We start from the raw sequence: 20,816 nt of genomic DNA, 5'->3' as shown, positions 1-20,816 counted from the left end.
TGTTAGCTCTCCTCCGGCCGGAGTCCTAGAATAAAGCTTTGCTCTCCTGAACCATCTGAAGTCTCCGGACGAGTTAATCTTAGACAATAATAAAACATTCACACGGCGTCATCCTACTACACTACACATAAACTGTTATCCTGTAATAATACCCACACTGCTTTGCGTATCAGAGGGGGCAGCAAACTCAGCAACAATACACAGATGTTGCCATGGGCTAAATATTATTAACTTAAGGCTATCCAGACAGAACAGACCAATGTTAGGAAGCATCATTTGGGATGATTTAATGGGAAAGACAATTAAGATGGAAAAGTCATAGAATTAGGAGGAAAGGGCAAATGGTCTAAGCATGGCTGTTTATTGTATTGCCTTTTCAGGTTATAACCAAATTCTGTGTTGAAATATGGTTAGATGGGACAGAAGTAGATATTATCTAATGGGAGTAAGACTTCAGGTTATTGCTGGTTATTTCTGTAGAACACCCCAAAAAGGGCTAACTTTTGATCCCGTACAGATAAGGCTGCCCACAAACCTGTCTCTTGGGGTGTACTTGTTTATCCTGTTGCACCACATTTAACAGTGACCTGTTCCACATACAGTTGGCATGGCATATTCTTAAAATGGTAATACTTACCTTAATGTTAAAGCAAAGCATACTCCTCCGTGGTATATCTTGCACATCTCCCGACAACTTATATTTGCTTTTTCGCTCCTGTGAAGACTTGTGAATCCAAACATGCAGAAGCGAAGGGTCTGACATTTTTTAATCAATTTGAATTACAAATCATTCAAATCAAATACATTTAAAATTACAAATCATTCAAATTAAATACATTTAAATACAAATCGTTCAAAGTGCCATTTTATTTCCAAGTCTGAGGGTTAAAAATAAACATCAAATAACTCAGGACATGTCTGTCCTGAATCCTCCCATATAGACTGGACATCATGGCTCAATGTCCGCAATTCCCAGTTCTGTAACTTTCAGTACCCCATAGCCATTATAGCTTTGCTCTGGTATTTTTCTTCTGTCCCTGAAGTCAGCAGTGAATTAATGGAATGGATGCACATTCTGCTCATATACTGGGCCATCATCCCTTTTTACATTTTAGCAACTTGAATGAAAAGTGCATCACACAATCAGTATATAAAAATATAAGGTGGTAAAGTATGTTGTACTTTACTAGGAAGTTGAAGCAGATATAGGATAGCAGAGGAAAGAAATATTGCACTTTCACCAATCTTGTAGGAAAGACACTGAAGAGGAGAGGAGGGTCCAGACTGAGCTGAGACATTTCTACACACCTGCAACATCATCCTATAGGCATACACACCTGACACACACCTGCAATATTGCCTCACACACACACATACACACACACACACCTGCAACATTTCCCTACAGATGTGCAACCCCCCCCCACTCACACACATAACAGATAATAAACACCTGACATACACATACAGTTCACCTGCAACACCACAGCGATTGACAGATAAGTCTTTAGTTTCAATCCTCACAGCTAAATGTGAGTGTGAGGTGGACACAGGTAAGGTAGCGGAGAAAGAATAGGCAGACTGCAGGTTAGTTAATCTCACAGAGCAGAGTCAGGCTGCAGGTTATTTAAACTCACAGAGAGAGATGGCAGACTGCAGGTTAATCAAACTCACAGACAGCAGAGAGTCAGGCTGCAGGTTGATTAAACTCACAGAGAAGAAGCAGGCCGCAGGTCATTTAAACTCGGAGGGAGAAGAGGCAGACTGCTGGCTAATTAAATCCATAGACATAGCAGAATGAAGCTGCAGGTTCATCAAACTCACAGAAAGAGAAGAGGCAGGCTGCAGGTTATCCTCCATCCCCAGATAAGCTTTCCGTCACCACGTAGTTTGGGAAAACATTCAGAGGAAACTATTTATTCAGTCTGGAAATGTCATTTTTAGAAAGTAAAAAGTAAGACGAGTGTGATCAGTGAGGAGATCTGTTTCATAAATGCGCAGTGTACATGTAGCTGTCTGCAAGTGGGTATGCTGCTTTTAAGCAGGTATGTTGTGTTCATGTAGTTGTACAAAATACATGGGAATATTGTATGTATATAATTGTATAGAGTAGTAAAGTGTATTATGTGTTTGCAACTGTTTGTAGCTGTGTAATGTATGTAGGTGGGTAGTGTATGTATAATGGTGTGTACGTAGGTGCGCAAAGGCATCAAATGCACTTTAATACTGTCTGACAGCAGGGTGGATGAATGAGACACTTTGGAATAATTCTCTGTTTTCATCACGAGAAACCGGTCAATGCAAGGGCCTCGTGTGCACCAATGTGTCCAGGTGGTGAGCTTCACATGTCCCAGCCCACAGGTCGTACCTCCAGGGGGTCTGCACTCTGTTAGCAGTCTCCAGTGGGGTCAGGTAATTCACAGCTCAGGAATGGCAAGCAGGCAGGCCGATAGAGGAAGTAATGGAGGATTGTGTTGCTTTCTGAATAATGTCTTGTTTGTGTGAGAGAGGGTGTGTATGCTTGTATGTGTTTGTGAAAGAGAAACAGAGAGATTGTGCATACGGATGAGTAAGAGAATGTGTATCAATAGCCCCTTATCCATTGTTGGAACCAGAACTTGGGAGAACTACAGCTAACGGCCCACCATTTTTTCCATTGTCTATTTCAGGGCATTGCAGGGTTGCAAGTGAGGCTAACTCTGGGCTCTGAGCCTCACTTGTGACTTCACTCTTGCCCCTGAGAGGGGACAGCAGGATTAAGGACAGAATTACCACATACGGTAATACTATGTCATCTGCCTTTTTTGACCAAAATGAAAAGTCAGCATTTGTTTTCAGTAAAAAGCAATTTAGCGAGCTATCAGGTAACGTTCTAAGAAGAGGTTGTGGATAGCACCAAAAGCAAAGATGCAAAACAAACACATAGCTAAAGGCCGATTCACATTAAAAATACAAATGCATTGGATCCCATGAATGTAATGCAGTGGTTTACTCAACAACCAATGTGGTCATATAACAAGAAATTTATCAAGATGTTTGAGAGCTCACTGACTAAATAACTTGATTGTCTGAAGAAATAATTGTCTGCCGCAAAAGACGCCTTCCAGAGGAAAATTCAAATCTTTTAACCCCATGTCTAACGTGAATCAACACCTCTGCTCGGTTTATACTCCCCCAAGCCTACTCTAATAACAGACTGTGTCTGGTACATTGTACAAGGTGTAATTCCCTATAATTTCTGGCAAATACATTTTCCATGCAAGTAATTCATTTACAACCACTAGGTGGCAGTACACATTCCAGTGGATGCTGGGGTACTGTATCATATGGTTACATGGAGTTAGAAAAACTGTGGAGATGCAAAAAATCTCCATGTACTGGGCTCTAAAATACTCTGTGCGGCGTATGATGACATCACCTCACATTTGCGGCCGAGTGAGTTCTGCTCATTGGCTGACTATAAATCCAACCTTACTGCAGATCAGTTATGCTGTCATTACAGCGACTTTCTGTGTTCCCCTTCGTCTTGAGTGGGAACTGTTCTGCTTGGGCATGACCAAGCAAGTGATGTCGGGGGCCAGAGTTCTCATTGCAGAACGACAATGGAAAAACACCAGAGCGTCCTGGCTGATGCTCCTACTCCAGTTCCTGGTCCTACGGTCTCTTGTGGAAAAGCGGCTAACGTGTACGTGGTCACATGTGCAATGGTGTGGGTCTGATGTAACACTGTGTGTGAGAGAGACTGTGTGTGTGGATGTGTAAGAGAGTGTTGATACATGTGTGTCTGGCTGTGTGAGAGAGTGTGTGCGTGTGTGTTTGTGTGTCAGCATGTGTGTCTGACAGTGTATGTGGGTCAGGAGCTGTCCTCCACCTGGTGGGGCAGAGTGACAGAGGAGCCGTTAATGAAGGATCCTTGCTTGTCCCGCCCCTTCAGGAAATATGTCAGTAGCTCCCCCTTCCCCTTCACAAAGATGGGCCCTCGTCGAACAAAGCGGAATCCATACTCCTTCAGGATGACATAGCAGTCCTCCACCACCTGGGGGCAACAGTGTCCAGGTTGTTGGTTGGGACATATTTATGCATGAACAATGCGGTGTCCAATCTTCCAGTTCTGTGCTACAGTGGTCAGACCTAATCCACTTTTAAGTACAAACTCTTCTCAGAGCCTTATATACAGTCCCTCATGTGGCCCTCCCTAAAACAGCCTGGGACTGCATTCATTTCCCTCCAGTTTTCCTTACAGAGTCATGAATTGATTATAACCACCGACTCCTCCACTGACCTCCTCTGACTGTGTGCCCCTCTGTCTAATCCTCAATTATTATCGTCTGTACAGTGTGTGTGCTTCACCTGAATGTTGCCCATGACTCCAGTGGACTCCATGCGGCTGGCCACATTGACAGTGTTCCCCCAGATGTCGTAGTGAGGCTTCCGAGCACCGATTACTCCCGCCAGCACTGCCCCCTTGTTCAGCCCTGGAGAGGAGGAAAAAACATGCGCATGCAGGTTTGAGGCCTGTGTCTGAGCTGAGTGAATATAATGTTCAGGCCTGTGAGAGTAACAGGAAGCTGAGACCTATCTTTATGTGAGCAATAGGAAGGTGAATGTTGCCTCTGTGAACAGAAAGGAGCTCAGGCCTGTCATTGCGTGAATGTCAGGATCCGGAACAGGATGCGTCCAACCAATGTGGAGCATGAGGTCAGTACCTGTCTCTGCTTAAGTAACAGGAAGCTGAGAAGTGTCTCTGTGTGATCATAACAGGAAATTGAAACCTGTTATTGAAACTGAGTAGAGGACAATTGAGGTAGGAAGTAGCAGGAAGTTCAGTACAAACCAATGCGGAGCATGAAGTTGTTGAAGGACTGGTAGTTGATGTTCATGAGGGTGACCTTCATGGCCAGGGCGAAGTCAGCCAAGTCTGCCAGGTGCTGCCAACGCTCTTTTTCTGAAAGCTCCTCCTTCTGTGGACATACGAAAGCTCGAAAGCTATCATCATCATCATAATCATCATCATCATCATCATCATCATCACCATCATCGACACTTTGCGATAGGTGCAGGTGTGACTCAAGCAGGTGTGACTAGGGACCTCTGCACATACACCATTCAGGGTCTAGCCAATCACCTTCTCATGTAACACTCAATATTGGGGAAAATGGAACTGCAGGAGCATGTTCCACAGCATCCGTTTTCAGATGGATTTATTGGAGGATTTCAGATGTAATTAGCCTCCTCCCATGAGTGTGGACTAAAGGACTTCTTGCCCAGCATAAGCTTGCTACAGAATCTGTTTCTAATCCACCACTCTTATGATTCAACTGCCTCCATACCCCAGATTTCACGTTATTAGCATTCTGAGTGCAAATAGAGGCCCATTCTTATTCAGTACATGTGAAAACGCTGTAAGCCAGGAGTAGGTGTAATGTAGCAGTGAATGTCCCTCAGACAGGTCCACTTCAGACATTCATAGGTGTGCTGTAGGTAGGACTGAGGTAGGTACATGTGGGACTGAGGCACATGTAGATGTAAGCCTTACCTTCAGGCAAGTGTAGCCATTGGTGTTTGCATCTGGTGTGACACCCGATGCTGCCATGTAGGTGCTCCCAATGGTCTTGATCTTGGTGATGCAGCGAAACTGGGGTTCATCCAGAAGCTGGGACAGTCAAATGTCAAAGGTCAGACAGTCATGATTCACAGCCACATATATTTCAGTGCTAATGATAGATCTATTTTCGGGTAGTCAGATGTAAGAACTATGTTAAAGTACAGTATGTTCAAACAATGGCAGCAACAACTTACACTGTCAAAGTCCGAGATGATCTCATTGAGGAACCTCAGGCACTCGATGCCCCCATTGTTGATGCTCTCCTCTGTGTAGAAATCCGAGAAGTTGGGGATGGAGGCGAACATCACTCCGATCTCATCATAGGACTGGCTGTACAGCTCCTACGTGGGATCACAATCACACAGCGTCACAGAGTGCCACTCAGGGCCACACAGCATCATACGGGGCCACACAGAAGCAGACAGGACCACAGGAGGGTTACACAGCATAGCACAGAATTACACATCACCACACAGTGTATCATACGGTCCCAAAGTGTCACACAGCGCCTCATAGTCTTACTTCGTCCCTTTTCTTGGAGCCCAGGAAGTGCCTGGCCACGTGCTCGGGCAGCATGTTGGTGACCAGCGCCTCGTTCCAGCGCCTCATTTCGTACACCCTCTCCTTCTGGTCATGGACCTCCATCTTCCACAGGAACAGTGTACGTGCCAGCTTCTCCACCTATTGCAGTGGGTGAGGGGTGACTACGTGTCTCTCAGAGAGAACCTTCTGTGGAAGCAGTAGGGTAGCAGTGTGGCATAATGGTATGGAGCAGAGCTCGTAACCAAAGGGCTGCCAATTCTCTGCTGACACAGTGAATATTTGTGAATGATTCTAGTTTGATTTTATTTTACCCTCTTATTTCTGAGATGGTCGGTTTCAGTGTGAACATGGATGTAGAATTCTAACCGTTGAGATCCAACCTTGACCGTACATATCTGATCTCATCTGTTGATGTGGAAGAGATGGCTCCCTTTACAACCCAAACATGCCAGTACAACCCGCTCCTTTCCACAGATCCTCATGCTTTCCAAATGTGAGGAGCAGTGAGATTTAGGAGAAGGAGAGGGAGTTGGGAGCAGTGAGGAGAAGGAGTGAGGAGGAGCAGCAAGGAGGTTCAGTGAGGAGAAAGAGTGAGGTGGAACAGTGAGAATTTGAAAGGAGGTGCAGTGAGGAAGAGGATGATGCTACATACATGGCGGGAGAAGTAATAAAAGCTGATCATCATGATGAAGACCATCACTGTCATGGCGTATTTGGAGGGAACCAGAGAGTCCCTACGAACACAGCAAGAAAAAGAGCACTCAAGAGTAAATCAATGATTATGACCATAATCATAACAATGACAATAACGACATCATCGAGAACAAGAACAAGAGTAATCACCTATACTCCTTGAAGCGGACCTGGTCGTACTGGTCAAAAATGTCCCTCCAGCTGTAGATGTTGACCACTCCGGTTGCCGCGGTGATGAGGAGCATGAGAGTGAGTTTGACCATGTGACTGACCTGCACCAGCATGGTGGTGGCAAGGAGTGCCAGCACAGCGATGTAACTGTAGTATTTAGGGTTTTCCACACAGCCCCCCTCCCCGCTCAGGCCCTGTGCAGCTGCTGCACTGCTGTTCCGCGTCAGGGCAGGGGACTGCAGGCAGCTCAGCTGCAACGTCAGAGCAACGTCAGAGCCACAGCACTCAGATTCAGGGGTGCATCACACCCAGGCATCACACTCAGCAGCAGGCAGTGTGAGAGACAGCTAAAGCAACACTAAGGAGGTCCTCAAGGAATGGGTAGGGGGCCTAGCAGAGTACAGCAACATTGCATCATACCCTGAATAATCATACACACAACCACACAGCATGAGGATATAGAAATGTGAGAGGAGGAGGAGGATGGAGACGACAAAATAAGGAGTTATTTCTCACCATGTCCACCATGTCAGCCATGGTCAGGATGAAGATGGCCGCCATGGCCCAGGTGTTACGCGCCCAACGCGTGTGGTCAATCCATGTGGAGAAGGACACTAGCCTCTTGGGGAAAACCTGTCACACACGCACATGGCTTAATACCCCTCACACTGTTCAATTCCAAAGCACGTCAGCATATCACTGCTGCTATTTTTAAATTCTCATTGTCTGTTTCTGTGCATATCATTAGTTAGTGTTCTTTGATGTGTATATAATAGCTGTATGTATGTCCTGTGTATGTTTTGCTGATTGTGTGTGTGTGTGTCTTGGGGGTGGGGGGATGTAAGGTGACAGTATCGATCAATGATGGTGCATAACAGAAGTCAATTGAAACTCAAGTGACCTGAATAATAAGGTTATCGAAAGACCATTGGCGTGTGTTCAGAACACGTGCTGATGAGGGTGGGGCATGCACCACATTGCTCTAAACCACAGGTTCTTTAACAATGCGTCCCGACTCAAGGACACTCGCACTGGGTCATATGAAGGTTCACACATTGGCAAAACAAAATTAGACTGGCCAAGATCAATACTGTGTAGGGATCCGACTGCTCTCCGTGTGTAGAGGAAATGCCCCTCTAAGAGTGGATATGGACTCTCGCTTTAAGATTGGACAAGAACTGTACCTTTAAGTGTGCAGTTGAACTGTCCCTTTAAGAGTGGACTATCACTACACTGTAATTTAGATGGTAGCTTTACTGCACCTGACTACACAGCATTGATTATCCAACAACAAAATCATGTGCTGTGCGGTACTGACTATGTTACAGCAAAATGAACTGAATGGCCAATACAGCTCCAGCCTGTTTTATCTAGTGTAACACTCCTATATTTACTGCATGGATTGTACTTCTGATCTTGCAGTGCTACACAGACTGTATTATGCATGACAAATGTGCATGTATGAAGAAGTACAGGTGTGTTGCTGTCTGGTCTCAGAGGGACACCTGTCTTTGACTGGCTGGTTCAGAAGAGCCAGGCACTCACCCTGGGGAAGATGGCAGCCAATGAGCAGACAGTGAGAATAAGCAACAAGACCTCCCCGATAACCAGGGTCACGTAGTTCACTATCAATCTGAAAAACAGAGAGAGAGGGGGAGAAATTGGTGGGGGGAAAGAAGGAGAGAGGAGGGAAAAACCCTCATTTTAACAGCTTTGCCTTTGATCTAATATGGATGAAGCACTTATGCTTTTAACGGCAGTATCTGAATATTAATCACAAACCTCATGACACATATTTTAAAAAGAGTATATAATTGAAACTAAGTTCATTCATTTTATTTACATCTAAACTACCAGAGGTGTCAACTAAACTGCTGAGCTAAGAAAGAAATAAAAAGTGTCAGAAGACATGAAAAACTTTTTATGTAATGCACGCATTTACTGTCAGGGCAGTGGTTGTTGTGTCGACTCAGAGTTTGAAGTGGTCAGTGTAATGGGTGCTGCGTGTTGTGTGTGCTTGCTGTGGTTTCTTTGTGTCTGTTCACAGAGCCTGATGTGGTGCGTGTGCTGCATGCTGTGAGTGTCGTGTGCTCGCCGTGGTTGTCCTTTGTGTACTCACAGCGGGTCGATGAGCGCCTCCATGGCCGCGGTGAACAGCAGCACCACGCAGGAGCAGCTGAACGCGGCGCCACTCTGCTTCTCCTTCTCCACTGAGAAGCGGGTCTCCAGCTCCGGGTCCACGAAGCGCAAGGACAGCCGGTTCGTGTGCGTGCCCTTCAGACTGCCAGGCGGCAGGGGAGAGGAGAGGGGCCGTGACAGAGACAGAAGGACGGCAAGGGGAGAGGTTAACTCACACAAAATCACTCAATCATACAAAAACATGCTATGCCACATTGTGTCTGCATGGCCTCTCTGTCTGTAGAGTCTCTCACAGTCTTTGTACGTCTTTATGATCTCTGCCTCACACTGTGTCTCTGTATGGTCTCTCTCATGCTGTGCTTACGCCTGCACGGTCTCTCTCTCTCACACACTCTGCTTACGCCTGCACGGTCTCTCTCTCCAGCAGTGCCTCGTTCAGCAGTTTGTTCAGCTCCTGCTCGTTCTCCTGTGCGTCAATCACCCTCTCCGCCAGGTCGCGAAGCCTCAGCCGACGCCTCGGATTCGGGAAGGAGGGGTTCACCACCTGAGGACAGAGTTAACAGAGGAGGCACACTAGCTTTCCCATGCTGTGTCTGTGTATGCTGAAGATACATTATACTGAAGATTCTGAATTTAACGTGTAGGTTTTCTTCCTAATTAACAATTAGGTCCTCTGCCATTACATAAATACTTAATTCTCAAAAAGTGAGCCATTAGAGGTATAAACTGACTTCAGATTTACCATTTTTTTATGGTGCAGAATGAAGCAGAACAAAGATTTTCCAAGGGTTAGAATAACTAGGTGAATTCCTTCAAAAATGATAGACAACTGTGATACAAGTACGTATTGTAACAACCTGCACATCACATGGATAAGCCAAGGAATAATGAACAAAAAAAAAACAGACTATGGCCCAAATTAATGGAATGAATGGCACACTGCTAACAGATATGGTAGCTCACTAATTAACAAACCCTGGGTTATTTACTATTATTAATAGTTGTTATACTAATACTAATCAGCTAAAAACTAAAATGCTAAAATTTCAGTTAAGGCAATGGGATTAGGTCTTAGGGTGGGGTTGGTTAAGGCGATGGGGTAAGGGTTTGCGGTGGGGTTGGTTAAGGTGATGGGGTTAGGGTTTGGGGTGGGGTTGGTTAAGGCGATGGGGTTAGGATTTAGGGTGGGGTTGGTTAAAGTGATGGGGTTAGGGTTTAGGGTGGGGTTAGTTAAGGCGATGGGGTTAGGGTTTGGGGTGGCGTTGGTTAAGGCAATGGGGTTAGGGTTTGGGGTGAGCTGTACCCGTGTGTCCAGCTCCTCCGGCTCCTCTGGTGTGGTGCAGGCTGTGTGGACGCTCCCGTTGCACTCGGTGGTGTTGATCAGCAGGGGAGAGTTCCCATTGGACGACGTGACAGACAGCTTCTGGAGCGAAAGCACACAGAGAGAAAGAGAGGAAGCGGGAGAAGGAGAGGGAGAGGGAGGGAGGGAGAGAGAGAGAGGTCAGGTATATTCAGATGGCTGTTGTGCTGAAATGCGTGACAACTGTGTTAAAATGATGGCTATATTACAGTTATGGCTGTGTAAACGTTATGGCTGTGTTTAAGTGATAGGTGTGTTAAAGTGACAAGTGTTATAAACACGTGCTGTAACCTGACGGGTCTGTTAAGGTGACAAGACTGCTAAGGCGACAGATCCGTTCAGGTGACAGGAGAGCAGGTTTGGTGAGGTGACAGGTGTTGTAAGGTGACAGGTGAGCTGAGGTGACACTTGCCACGCCGTTTATGCCGTTCCTGCACACAGGGCTCTTGGGGACCACCACCAGGTAAGTCTCGATGCCCTTCTCCTTCAGATAGTCACAGCGGTCGCCTCCGTGCCCGGGCTCTACATCAAACTCCCCATGCAGGCACTCCAGGGTGCTCTGAGAGATGTGGACACGCCTGTGACAAAGACAGGCCAAAGGTCAAAGGTCACATGCAGATGTGCCTCCACACACAGGGGTTTGTGTGACATTAGTGGCTTTTGGTTTGTGTATCATTCGTGATTGTGAGCCAAATGAGCTCCTCATCTCATTTTTTCAACTATTCAAAAAATTATTTTTCTTTTGAACAATACTTTCAAATGTAATATTTGCTCTCATTTAAAAGAACATTTCTACAATTCTAAGATGAAATAGGGAAACATTTCAGTCATAGGGAAAGTGACAGTGCTGTAATGACAGTCAGCTCTGGTTAAACTGTCCCTTTCACATGGGAAAAAGCCACACTTTGGTGATAACACCTGTGTTAAGCATGACAGCTGTCATCAGTAAATTACACTAATTCCAACCAGAGAATGCTGGAACGTATTCTTTAGAGATTAACCACTGATAATGATTTACATTTATTAGAATACACAAAAATGAAGGACAAAGCCAAATATTTCAGAAGCTGTAGGTGACACAGTCAAAATGGAGTATTAGTAAGCACACTATCGGTGAGATCTTCATGCAGTTTAATTAGGACTTACCATTAAATGTTAAAAAGACATTATGATGTAGCTATGCAACTATCACTACTCCTCTTACTGCCCCATTATGGCCAGTGCCCCGCTATGCGAAGATAAAGCCTGCAAATGAGCACAAGTCTCTTAAAACTGCATATATTTCTCCAGGTCACTCTCAGCTGAGTCTCACACTGCAATCAAACAGAATCAACTCATCCGTGACTGGACAGACACAAAGACTGGTTACACAGTTCAGCTGGACTTTATCTAGTTAACAGCTTGGACAGAGCAAGACCGGGCTGTGAAACTTCACGTGTTATTGAAAATGCTGAGGTCTTCATTTCAGACTGCCCTGGCAGTATCATTTCGAGGCAAAAACCGCACGAGGTTTCATGGACAGGGTTCTGTCTTGACATGCAGCGGAGCGAGAGCTGCCCAACCTGACTGGAAAGCACCACTCTTACCCCGGGAATCCCCGCCTCAACGGCTCGACCTGTGCGTCTCTCCCTTACCCTGGGATTCCCCCTGCCTCCATCTTGTTGGCTACAGTGACGTCGGTGGACCAGACGTCGTACTGCCAGCGTTTCTGTCCCAGCACGCCCCCCAGGACGGTCCCCGAGTGCACCCCCACTCGCATGTCCACGTCCGTCTGCGTCTTCTCCCGCACGTACCTGAGGACACAGCCAGCGTCAGAGCAACGCCGGTATGACATTGGTAAAAAATATATATATATACGGTACCAGTCAAAAGTTTGGACACACCTACTCATTCTTTACTGTTACTATTTTCCACATTTTAGAATAATAGTAAAAACATCAAAGCTAAGAAATAACGCCAACTGAATTATGCAGTGACCAAAAAAGTGTTAAACAAATCAAAACTATTTTATATTTTAGATTTTTCAAAGTATCCAAAGAATATTTTCTAAAATTAATATTTTTTTAAAAGAAATTCATACATAGGCATCAACTTCACTATGCAACAAATTTCAAGCATTTAAACATAATATTTTAGATCAAAATGTATTTGATTGCATTCTTTCCATTATCTTAATCAGGTGCATCCAGACTTTTTACTGGTACTGTATTGTAACTGTCCAAAGGAGGACAATTGCAGTAGAGACCGCACAACAGCATCCTTCATAAGGCATGCGCACATGCACTAAAACCACACATGGTCTATGGATGGTCCCTCAATACACAGATAAATACAGCCTTATTTAGAAATGTGACTACTACATCCAGCATGCAGCTCAGCCTTTCCCAGCTCTGCCCAGCGGTGCCCTGCCCAGCACTCACGAGATGGCCTCCACCATGGCCAGGCCCATCATAATGGAGCAGGCGGCGTGGTCTTCGCGGTAGTCTGGCAGCCCGCAGATGCAGTAGTAACAGTCTCCCAGAATCTTAATCCTCAGCTGATGGTATTTCTATTCAAAACACAAGCCTGGTAATGGCTGAATGGGCTACATTTTAGATGATCAGGAGAACCAGTACAGTACAGGAGAACACACCGGAATCTCTCACTGATAAAAGTAGTACACAAATTTCATTTCTTACTCTATGAATAGTTAACACACTGAATCTCTTGCTCTAGGAGAGGTGTACACCTAGAATTTCTTCCACGCCTCTGGAATACTGTGGCGTGAACAGAACAACATTCAGTGACAGGTTTTTCTAAGCAGTGAAAAAGCACTGAGATTTAAAAATGTACTGCGCCATGCTCTGCAAATTCTGTTAAATTCAACATGCTACCTTCAAGAAACAGGAAATGCTGACCCAGCTAAAACTACACTAGACACAGGAGAGGCCAGGTGAGATTCACACACAACAAGCTAGCCTGATACGGTCATAGCTTCCTGTGTGCCTGTGTGAGTGAATGTTTTGCCAATTGTGTGTGTGTGTGTGTGTGTGTGTGTGTGTGTGCGTGTGTGTGTGTGTGTGTGTGCGTGTGAGTGTGTGTGTGTGTGTGTGTGTGTGTGTGTGAGGCACAGAGGGAGACACTCACAGCAGCCAGCTTGTCAAAACGAGCAAACAGCTCATTGAGCAGTTTGACCAGCTCCTGTGCACTGCAAGCTGAAGACAGCTGTGTGAAACCAACGATGTCGGCAAAGAGGATACTGCATGTGAGAGAAACAGAGAGAGGGAGAGGAGGAGAGAAAACGAGAATGGTGAACGGCTAATAAAGTGAAATCCAGCTCATGACTGAATCAAGAACAAAATGTTTCCACACACAGCACACTGGTTCTGTTACGACCCGACTCTCAATAACACTCCTTCACCTGGTCTCACCTCCAGAGAACATGATACATCAAATGCAGTAATGCAGTCACCTCTGCAAACATACAGTACTGAGCTTTACTGTTCAGAGACAAGAAAGGGGGAGAAAGGAGAAGAGAGGAGAGGAAGAAGAGGGAGAAGAGACACAAGAGAAAAGAGGACAGTAATACAATAGGAGAATAGAGGGGAAAGACAGACAGAGGAAAGGAGAGAGGACAGAAACTCGGTGTCTCATTCATTCACCAACAGCAGCCCTTATGGCGCAGTCTGGCCATTAAGACTAGCAGACCTGGCTGTCTGGAGAGGACAGGCTGTGGTCACACTGTGACACATAACAAGACACATAGCCCCGCTTCACTGCAAAATGTGGAGAAAAAGAGATATTCAGGAAATGTACTTTGAAAACGTAATCTAATTCACCCACAGTTGCAATGCAGCACATGCAGACATTTCACTCTCTCTCTCCTCTCCCTCCTTGAGGCAGACGGAGGAGAGAGAGCGCGAGCGGGAGAGGAGTGGAGGAGAGACAGAGGGAGAGAGGAGAGAAAGAGGGGAGGTAATCAGGGAGACCTGCGCTGCCATTATCTGATGTGTGTCTGACAATGTGGTGATGTTCCACCTCAATCTCTGCCCCCTAACACCTGCTACTTGTAGTATTTGCTGTTTATTTTACATGTGTTTTGGATTATGTGATCTAGTGACTGATGGTAGCATACTTGGCTTCCCTGGTCTAGTCAAGTTACACAAGTTAACTTAGGGTAGGGCCTCAACAGTGTTATGCTCAAACTCATTGGTCTGGGAGTGTTGTTAGCCTGGTCTGACACTGTTGCTCATTCAACATGAATTGATACACCTCTGTTCCTTTGTGCAGAAAGCCGCTAAGACCATCTGCTAAATGAATGTAATCTAATGTAATGTTCACCAGACAGGCCTCACAGTGCCATTCACCCTGACAACACGGCGCCATTTACCTGACATTCTCATGCCGGTACATGTACATGGTGTTAAACTGCTGCATCTCCTTCTGGCTGGGCTCCTTCTTCATGTCCTGCAGCATCTCGTCAGCAATGTGCTTTGGCAAGATGGACAGCAGGAGGCGCTCCTGGGGAGCAAAGAACACAATCACCCCTGTGTTACACACAACAAGTGGGCTAATGACCCGTCCCTCCCCCTCACCCCCCGCATACACATGCACACGCACACGCAAGTGAGCTCACACGTGCACACACAAGAACACACACACACATGAACACACCAGCATGAGGGTGTAATAGGAGCAGGGCAGAGCTGTGTGTTCTGATCAGACCCCTGATAGAGAAAAACAGGACACTGAGCTGAGGCTGGTCACCATGGTAACTCCCAGCCGCTGGATACTCTGACTGGCTGGCAGCCCCCGTCTCCCAGCAGCCCCTGCTTCTCCATTAGTATTCTGGGATATTCTCCTCCCATGGTCTTATCAGTGTCTCTCTCGCTCTCTCCCCCTCTCTCTGTCTCTCTCTCACACACACACCCCTTCCCTGCCTCTCTCTCTCACTCTCTCTCTCCCTCGGTTTTCCAGCCTTCCTCTCTCCCTCACTCCCTCTGTATCATAAAACGTCTGTTCTGTAAATAGCAGCAATCAGGGATGCCCTGTGGCAACAGCTGAGGCACAGAATGGAGGAAGGAGGAAGGGAGCAGACCGACTGCTTTACCCTGTCACTGACAGACCACAAACACAGCGCTCACACTGACGTGACACAGCACAGACACGGCAATGACAGAGACATGACACAGCACAGACACAGCAACCACCCTTACGAACCACTGACACAACACTAACACAGCACTCAGAGACACCAACAGACACTCTACCAATACTATTTCAGTCATATTTTTAAATGTTATGTTCTCCAATTACTTTGACAGTAACATTACTAAAAGTGCTATAACATAGAAACTAATCAGAATTAAAACACTGACTAGTTGACTGTCTGATTTGCGAAGTACATTCTAAGAAGTAGCTAGATTCTAAGAAGAGAAAAACTGCATCGCTCCTAAGAAGTCTATCTTAATTTATCTATTTTACATACTTCCTGTACAGATGCAGATAACCTATTCTCTTGTAAATATTTCTCCCTATACTCTTTCCTCTCTCCCTCACTCTATCATCACCTCCTCCTCACTCCATTCACTCATCCTCTCTCTCTTTCCCTTTCCACTCTCTCACTCTCCCCCTCCCTCTGCCATCCACCCACCCTCCTTTTCTCTCACCTCCATATCTCTCTCTCCCTCGCTCTCTCTCCATCTCTACCCCTCTTTCTTCCTCCCGTCCCCGCTCTCTCATCCCCCCTCTCTCTCTCTTTTCCTCACCTGCTGCTGGCTCTGCTCCTCCAGGTTCAGCTTCACCTCCAGGGACTGCCGTGCCTCCAGGAAGGCCTTGCGGTGCTTGCGGTCAGCCATGTAGTAGGACATGATGCCCACTGTGATGGCACACAGGTAAATTACGATGTTCGCCAGGAGCTGGAATGCACCAGTCAGACAGTTAGAAAGACACACACACACACTGACAAACACAAAATCACCACATCACAATCCAAAAAAAGCAAAAAATAAAACACCAGTCTGTGTGAGATGCAAATGCAATTGGTTTCTACACAATGGCTTCCCAGGATACTTTGCATTGGAAACCTAAAATACCAATCAGGGTCAGAGCTGCATTTTGAAATTCACTTCAGTTTCCACTGACCTGCATAAAATACCATGCCAAAAAGTGTAATTTTCAATGCTTTCTCTTAGCATCATAGCACAGACATGTTCACTTCAAGTGTGAAAGGACAAAGATTTCTTCTTCCATAAGCTAGCGTGCAAATGCACAAATTTCAAAAGCAGTCATCATTTCACACACTGGGACTAGGACTGAACGCAACACAGCTGGGTGTAGGCAGTGCCATAAACTTCCAGTATCCAATGATTTCACCAGGTCAGCTGCTTTTAAACAGTAGGTGAGGATCCATAGATTGAAATGCATGAAACCGCCATATTGGTTCACATTAGAATAGCACACATACAGCTAAGGTGGGTCAGTGGAAACCAGGCAACACCCCACAGTCTCAGGGTTGGCATAATTCTACAGTTCTACTCAGAGGTCTCTCCTCCACCTTCTGGAGCTCCAGTGTGGTGTATGTTATGACCCACTAGGGTGGACTTTCAAGTAAAAGGGGGTTTGTTTTCTCAGCCATTTGTGATATCTTTTTTCATGGGCTCATGGAGTGTCTGGGCAAAGGACATTCAAATATGAGTGTTATTTGATAAAACATGTCCTCCTCCAGCTGTTTTCCAACACATCCCCATCAACACATGTCTTCCACAACTGTCTTACAACAGATGACAGTCAAGAGATGTAAAATCAGGATCAGTGCATTCAACAGTGCTGTCAAACACAACTAAGCAACTCCAGCTGAAACTAAAACCAGCATGTGCAACAGGTCACCTGGGACAGGACTGAAAAAACAGTGTATTTCCTAATGCCTTTACACACATCCATCAATAAAATGCTTGTCACAAATGCTTCAACACTTTCTACCTCCTTCTATCCTTCATATGTATACCTGTGCCCCCTATAGGTCTCCCTGTACCTTTAATCTGTCTTTATGTTGTCCGTTACAGGTCTCCCTGTACAGGTCTCTGCCTGTGCCCCAAATTTCCTACCTGCCCCCTGTTACCTGTCTGCCAATGGCCCCTTACCTGTCTTTGTGCCACTAACGTATCTCCAGCTGTCCCTTACTTCTCTCCCAGTGTTGCTTCACCTGTCTCACTGCCTCTAACCTGTCTCTCAGTGTCCCTCACCTGTCTCCCCAGTGCTGCCCCCTGCAGGTCCTGTTGCTGCTGCTGCGCGATGGTGACCCCCAGCACCAGTGTGTGGATGGCGCAGGACAGGGCAGTGATGAGGACGATGGGCGTGAGGCGGAGCGGCAGCGTCAGGAAGGACGAGAAGACGAAGAAGGCCTGCCAGCCCACCGTGTCGCTGGCCTGGTGGAAGCGGGCGAAGTTCAGGCCCAGGTAGGAGAAGATCTGCGCAGCGATGAGCACCCAGAGGGCGTAGGGCACCACCCGGCGGGCGACGCGGTCCGGCAGCAGGCCCAGGCGGCAGAACAGGTAGAGGAGGACGTGGGTGAGCAGCCCCACCGCCGCCACCAGCATGGTGGCCAGCTTGTCGCCGGTGTACACCACCGCGCACATGATGATGACGTAGCAGTCAAACAGGGCCGCGAACACCACCAGCACCAGCAGGGTCTCGTGCCGCTGCCGCCGGAAGTAGGTCTGGTACAGGTTCTCCAGCGACTCGGGTGCGAAGGTGAGCCGCATGAAGCGCGGCAGGCACAGGCAGCACCCGGAGCTGCGCACCGTCACCTCATGCGTGCGGCCCACGGCCTGGCCCGGGTCGGAGGGGAGAGTCACTGAGCAGTCCGCCGAATACTCCGCCGAGCACTCCGGCTCGGAAAAAGCCCGGTTCCGCGGCATTTCTAACACGTTCTCTGTTTGGCCTTTTTAAGGTGCGAATCTCTTATGGAGGTTTCCAGGTGTAATGAAATCCTTGGGTCGTAGCAGCAAATCCCTAAATATCCATCCGGTTTTCATTTGAATTCAGCATACAGCACGACTGTTCTAGTTGTTTAACTCACTGTTGTATCGTTTCCTGGTGACGTCTTCATTGTCAATCCTTGCATGTTGAAACTGGTTTCAATTACATGTTAATAGCATGTTTATTAAACGTTCTTACCGACACCTGTTAGTGCACCGTGAATTTGCTTTGCATCCGGATGTCGTTGCGTTTTCCTTCATGCCACCGGTCAACGGAAATACAATCTAGCCTATCAAATGGATGGAGCATAGGTTGGAACCGGGCCTCGTTTATAATACTACGTCCACTGTGATGCTTTTTAAATCAGACACATCCGTACCTCATCCACAGATACGGTATAAACCGCCCAAATCTGAGCTGGACTTTTCATTGTCATCGCTTAGAAATGTCCATTATTGCAGAACTATAATTAGCTATGATGTTACACTATTCTATTCGCCCCCATTCTTCGGGGTCTGAAGATGCCAAGTGTCCACGAAGGCTTTCAATGCACTAGAGATTTTGGTAAAAACTGTAATATTTTAAAATTAATTGTTGTTTACATAGTCGGCTCTTTCTCCGCCTCCAATCCGCCGAGGCCGACACCATCGTTGGCTCTGGGTTTCCATGGTAAAATCTCGCACACACTGTGAACATTGGATGCAGGAAGCACTGCGGCCAGTAAAGGGTTCTATATTCTCCTACAGGCAAAGACACCAGCACGACAAAATTATATTCGTGAGGAAAAAAATCGCAAACATGCCACACTGCTAGCTAACTGACAAATTCGCTCAAGCAAAACACCGAAAAATCAAAAATACTGGTAGCAAGCGATGCTTGTAATAAAATTAGTCTTTCCGGCTCGTTTGTAGGCAGATGTTCTAAAAAGAAAAGAACTCCTGCGTTCATGCCCTCCGGTCTGACCCGCGCATTGCCAGAGATGCGAGTCCATCAAACACGGACAGGAAATACATGTTGCGTTCTTCCAATATGAAAAGGCAATAATCAAAAAAAGACTGCCTTCGATATTAGTTATAAAGGTCACTCAGTGATCAAAATACAATGCTTGCTCCTTAATCTGTCTATCTGTACGTGGTCACAGGTCTACCCTTATTTCTAATGGTCTAACAGCAAGCTAACACACGGTTTAGAGTCACCGTGTAGGACTTAAAATGTGACCGTGACCAGTGATAGCTACTGCCTCTCGTTAATCGGTGAAGGATATTAATTATCATATACTGGACTCAAGGCAAAATACGAAGCAATAGCGACAGAGACGCTCACACGAGCGCTGCTTTTCACATTGGGATAAGATTTTCTAGCTAGCTGAGATTCTTCTCTGTTTCTTCAACTGTCGCGTACATGCACGCCTCGATTTGTTAGCTACTGTACCAGATGCTGTGAAAGAACACCACCCGACAACAAATTGCATCCGCTTACCATGGCTTCACAAAATACTTTCAACCTCCTTTCCTCTTGACATCACGCTTTTCATAAAAACGGTTTCAGCTGAGTGCAGTAGTCCCCTTCTCCCAGGTGTTAAGTTCAAGGGTTTCTTTGAAGCATTTTTACGACTCGCTGTCCTCCGCAGAAAACACGGAACAGCTCTTCCTTTCCCTTCGATCCCCACTTTCTCCCCGAGACAAGCCAGTCCCCTCCCTCCCCGTTCTCTACCCCAGACAAGCCCGTCCCTCTCTCCCCTTCTCTCTCCTCTGCATCACTTGAGATAATTACGCAGGCAGAAATGTAAGTGTGCTACAGTGGACAACCCCACCGGGCTTTTTGTCTACTTTATTTATGGAGTGAATGAACGCATTCCAAATATGTCCGAATGTAGCCTAGTCTATGTCGCATCTCTCTCCTCGACTTGATATTGGGTTATACGTGGTATATACAACGTGTTTTCCTGTTTTTCTGTCATTGGCGTCTACCATTCCAGTTGCTAGCGGATTTCAATCCAGCCTTGTGAGAGAGGTACAGTAGAAAGGAAGTGCACATAAAGGTCGGTCAGTGTCGTGGGGTAGATTGCACACTGTCACGCTTTAATATTCAGAACTGTATCTGCAAGTTGTTGACATTGTTGCTTATTCATTGTTGCGGTTCTTTTTATGTTTTAATTTCCCCCTCACTTTTAGAAGCATTCTTTGGCAAAAATCGTCAATGAAGAATGCACGAGTGGAAAGTCAATTAAGGTTCTTTAATTGCCATTCGGTTGGCAGGTCCCATTTCTCCGTCTCCCCCCACGGTATTGGGCACGCGCTGCTTGTCGTCACACACGCGCACACATATACACAGACACGAAATGTG

General features: G+C 46.3%; 1 protein-coding gene across 1 annotated transcript; it reads right to left on the bottom strand.

Annotated features, from left to right (window-relative positions):
* Positions 1 to 3,787: 3,787 nt before the first annotated feature.
* adcy3a (adenylate cyclase 3a) lies at positions 3,788 to 20,137 on the bottom strand. Its single transcript, XM_036538563.1, has 21 exons — positions 19,950 to 20,137; positions 17,735 to 19,210; positions 16,259 to 16,408; positions 14,881 to 15,011; positions 13,638 to 13,749; positions 12,932 to 13,059; positions 12,146 to 12,304; positions 10,924 to 11,089; positions 10,455 to 10,571; positions 9,553 to 9,695; positions 9,132 to 9,293; positions 8,558 to 8,645; positions 7,529 to 7,645; positions 6,992 to 7,263; positions 6,801 to 6,882; positions 6,128 to 6,286; positions 5,800 to 5,946; positions 5,537 to 5,653; positions 4,835 to 4,961; positions 4,351 to 4,475; positions 3,788 to 4,036 (listed from the first exon to the last, which is right to left on the bottom strand). The coding sequence occupies exons 2-21, from the start codon at positions 18,407 to 18,409 to the stop codon at positions 3,854 to 3,856; spliced, it is 3,360 nt and encodes a 1,119-aa protein (XP_036394456.1). The 5' UTR covers positions 18,410 to 19,210; positions 19,950 to 20,137; the 3' UTR covers positions 3,788 to 3,853.
* Between the last annotated feature and the right edge of the window lie 679 nt (positions 20,138 to 20,816).

The sequence above is a fragment of the Megalops cyprinoides genome, chromosome 10 (assembly GCF_013368585.1).
Source record: "Megalops cyprinoides isolate fMegCyp1 chromosome 10, fMegCyp1.pri, whole genome shotgun sequence".
Classification (NCBI taxonomy): Eukaryota; Metazoa; Chordata; class Actinopteri; order Elopiformes; family Megalopidae; genus Megalops; species Megalops cyprinoides.
Note: the sequence above shows the minus strand (reverse complement) of the source record. Positions and strands in the feature narration are given on the sequence as shown.

Coding starts and splice junctions, on each gene's coding strand:
- adcy3a (XM_036538563.1), bottom strand. CDS start 18,409: ATGCCGCGGAACCGGGCTTTTTCCGAGCCGGAGTGCTCGGCGGAGTAT. Junction 6,287..6,800: donor TTTATTACTTCTCCCGCCAT/GTATGTAGCATC, acceptor CCACTGCAATAG/GTGGAGAAGCTGGCACGTAC. Junction 4,962..5,536: donor ATGGCTACACTTGCCTGAAG/GTAAGGCTTACA, acceptor GTATGTCCACAG/AAGGAGGAGCTTTCAGAAAA.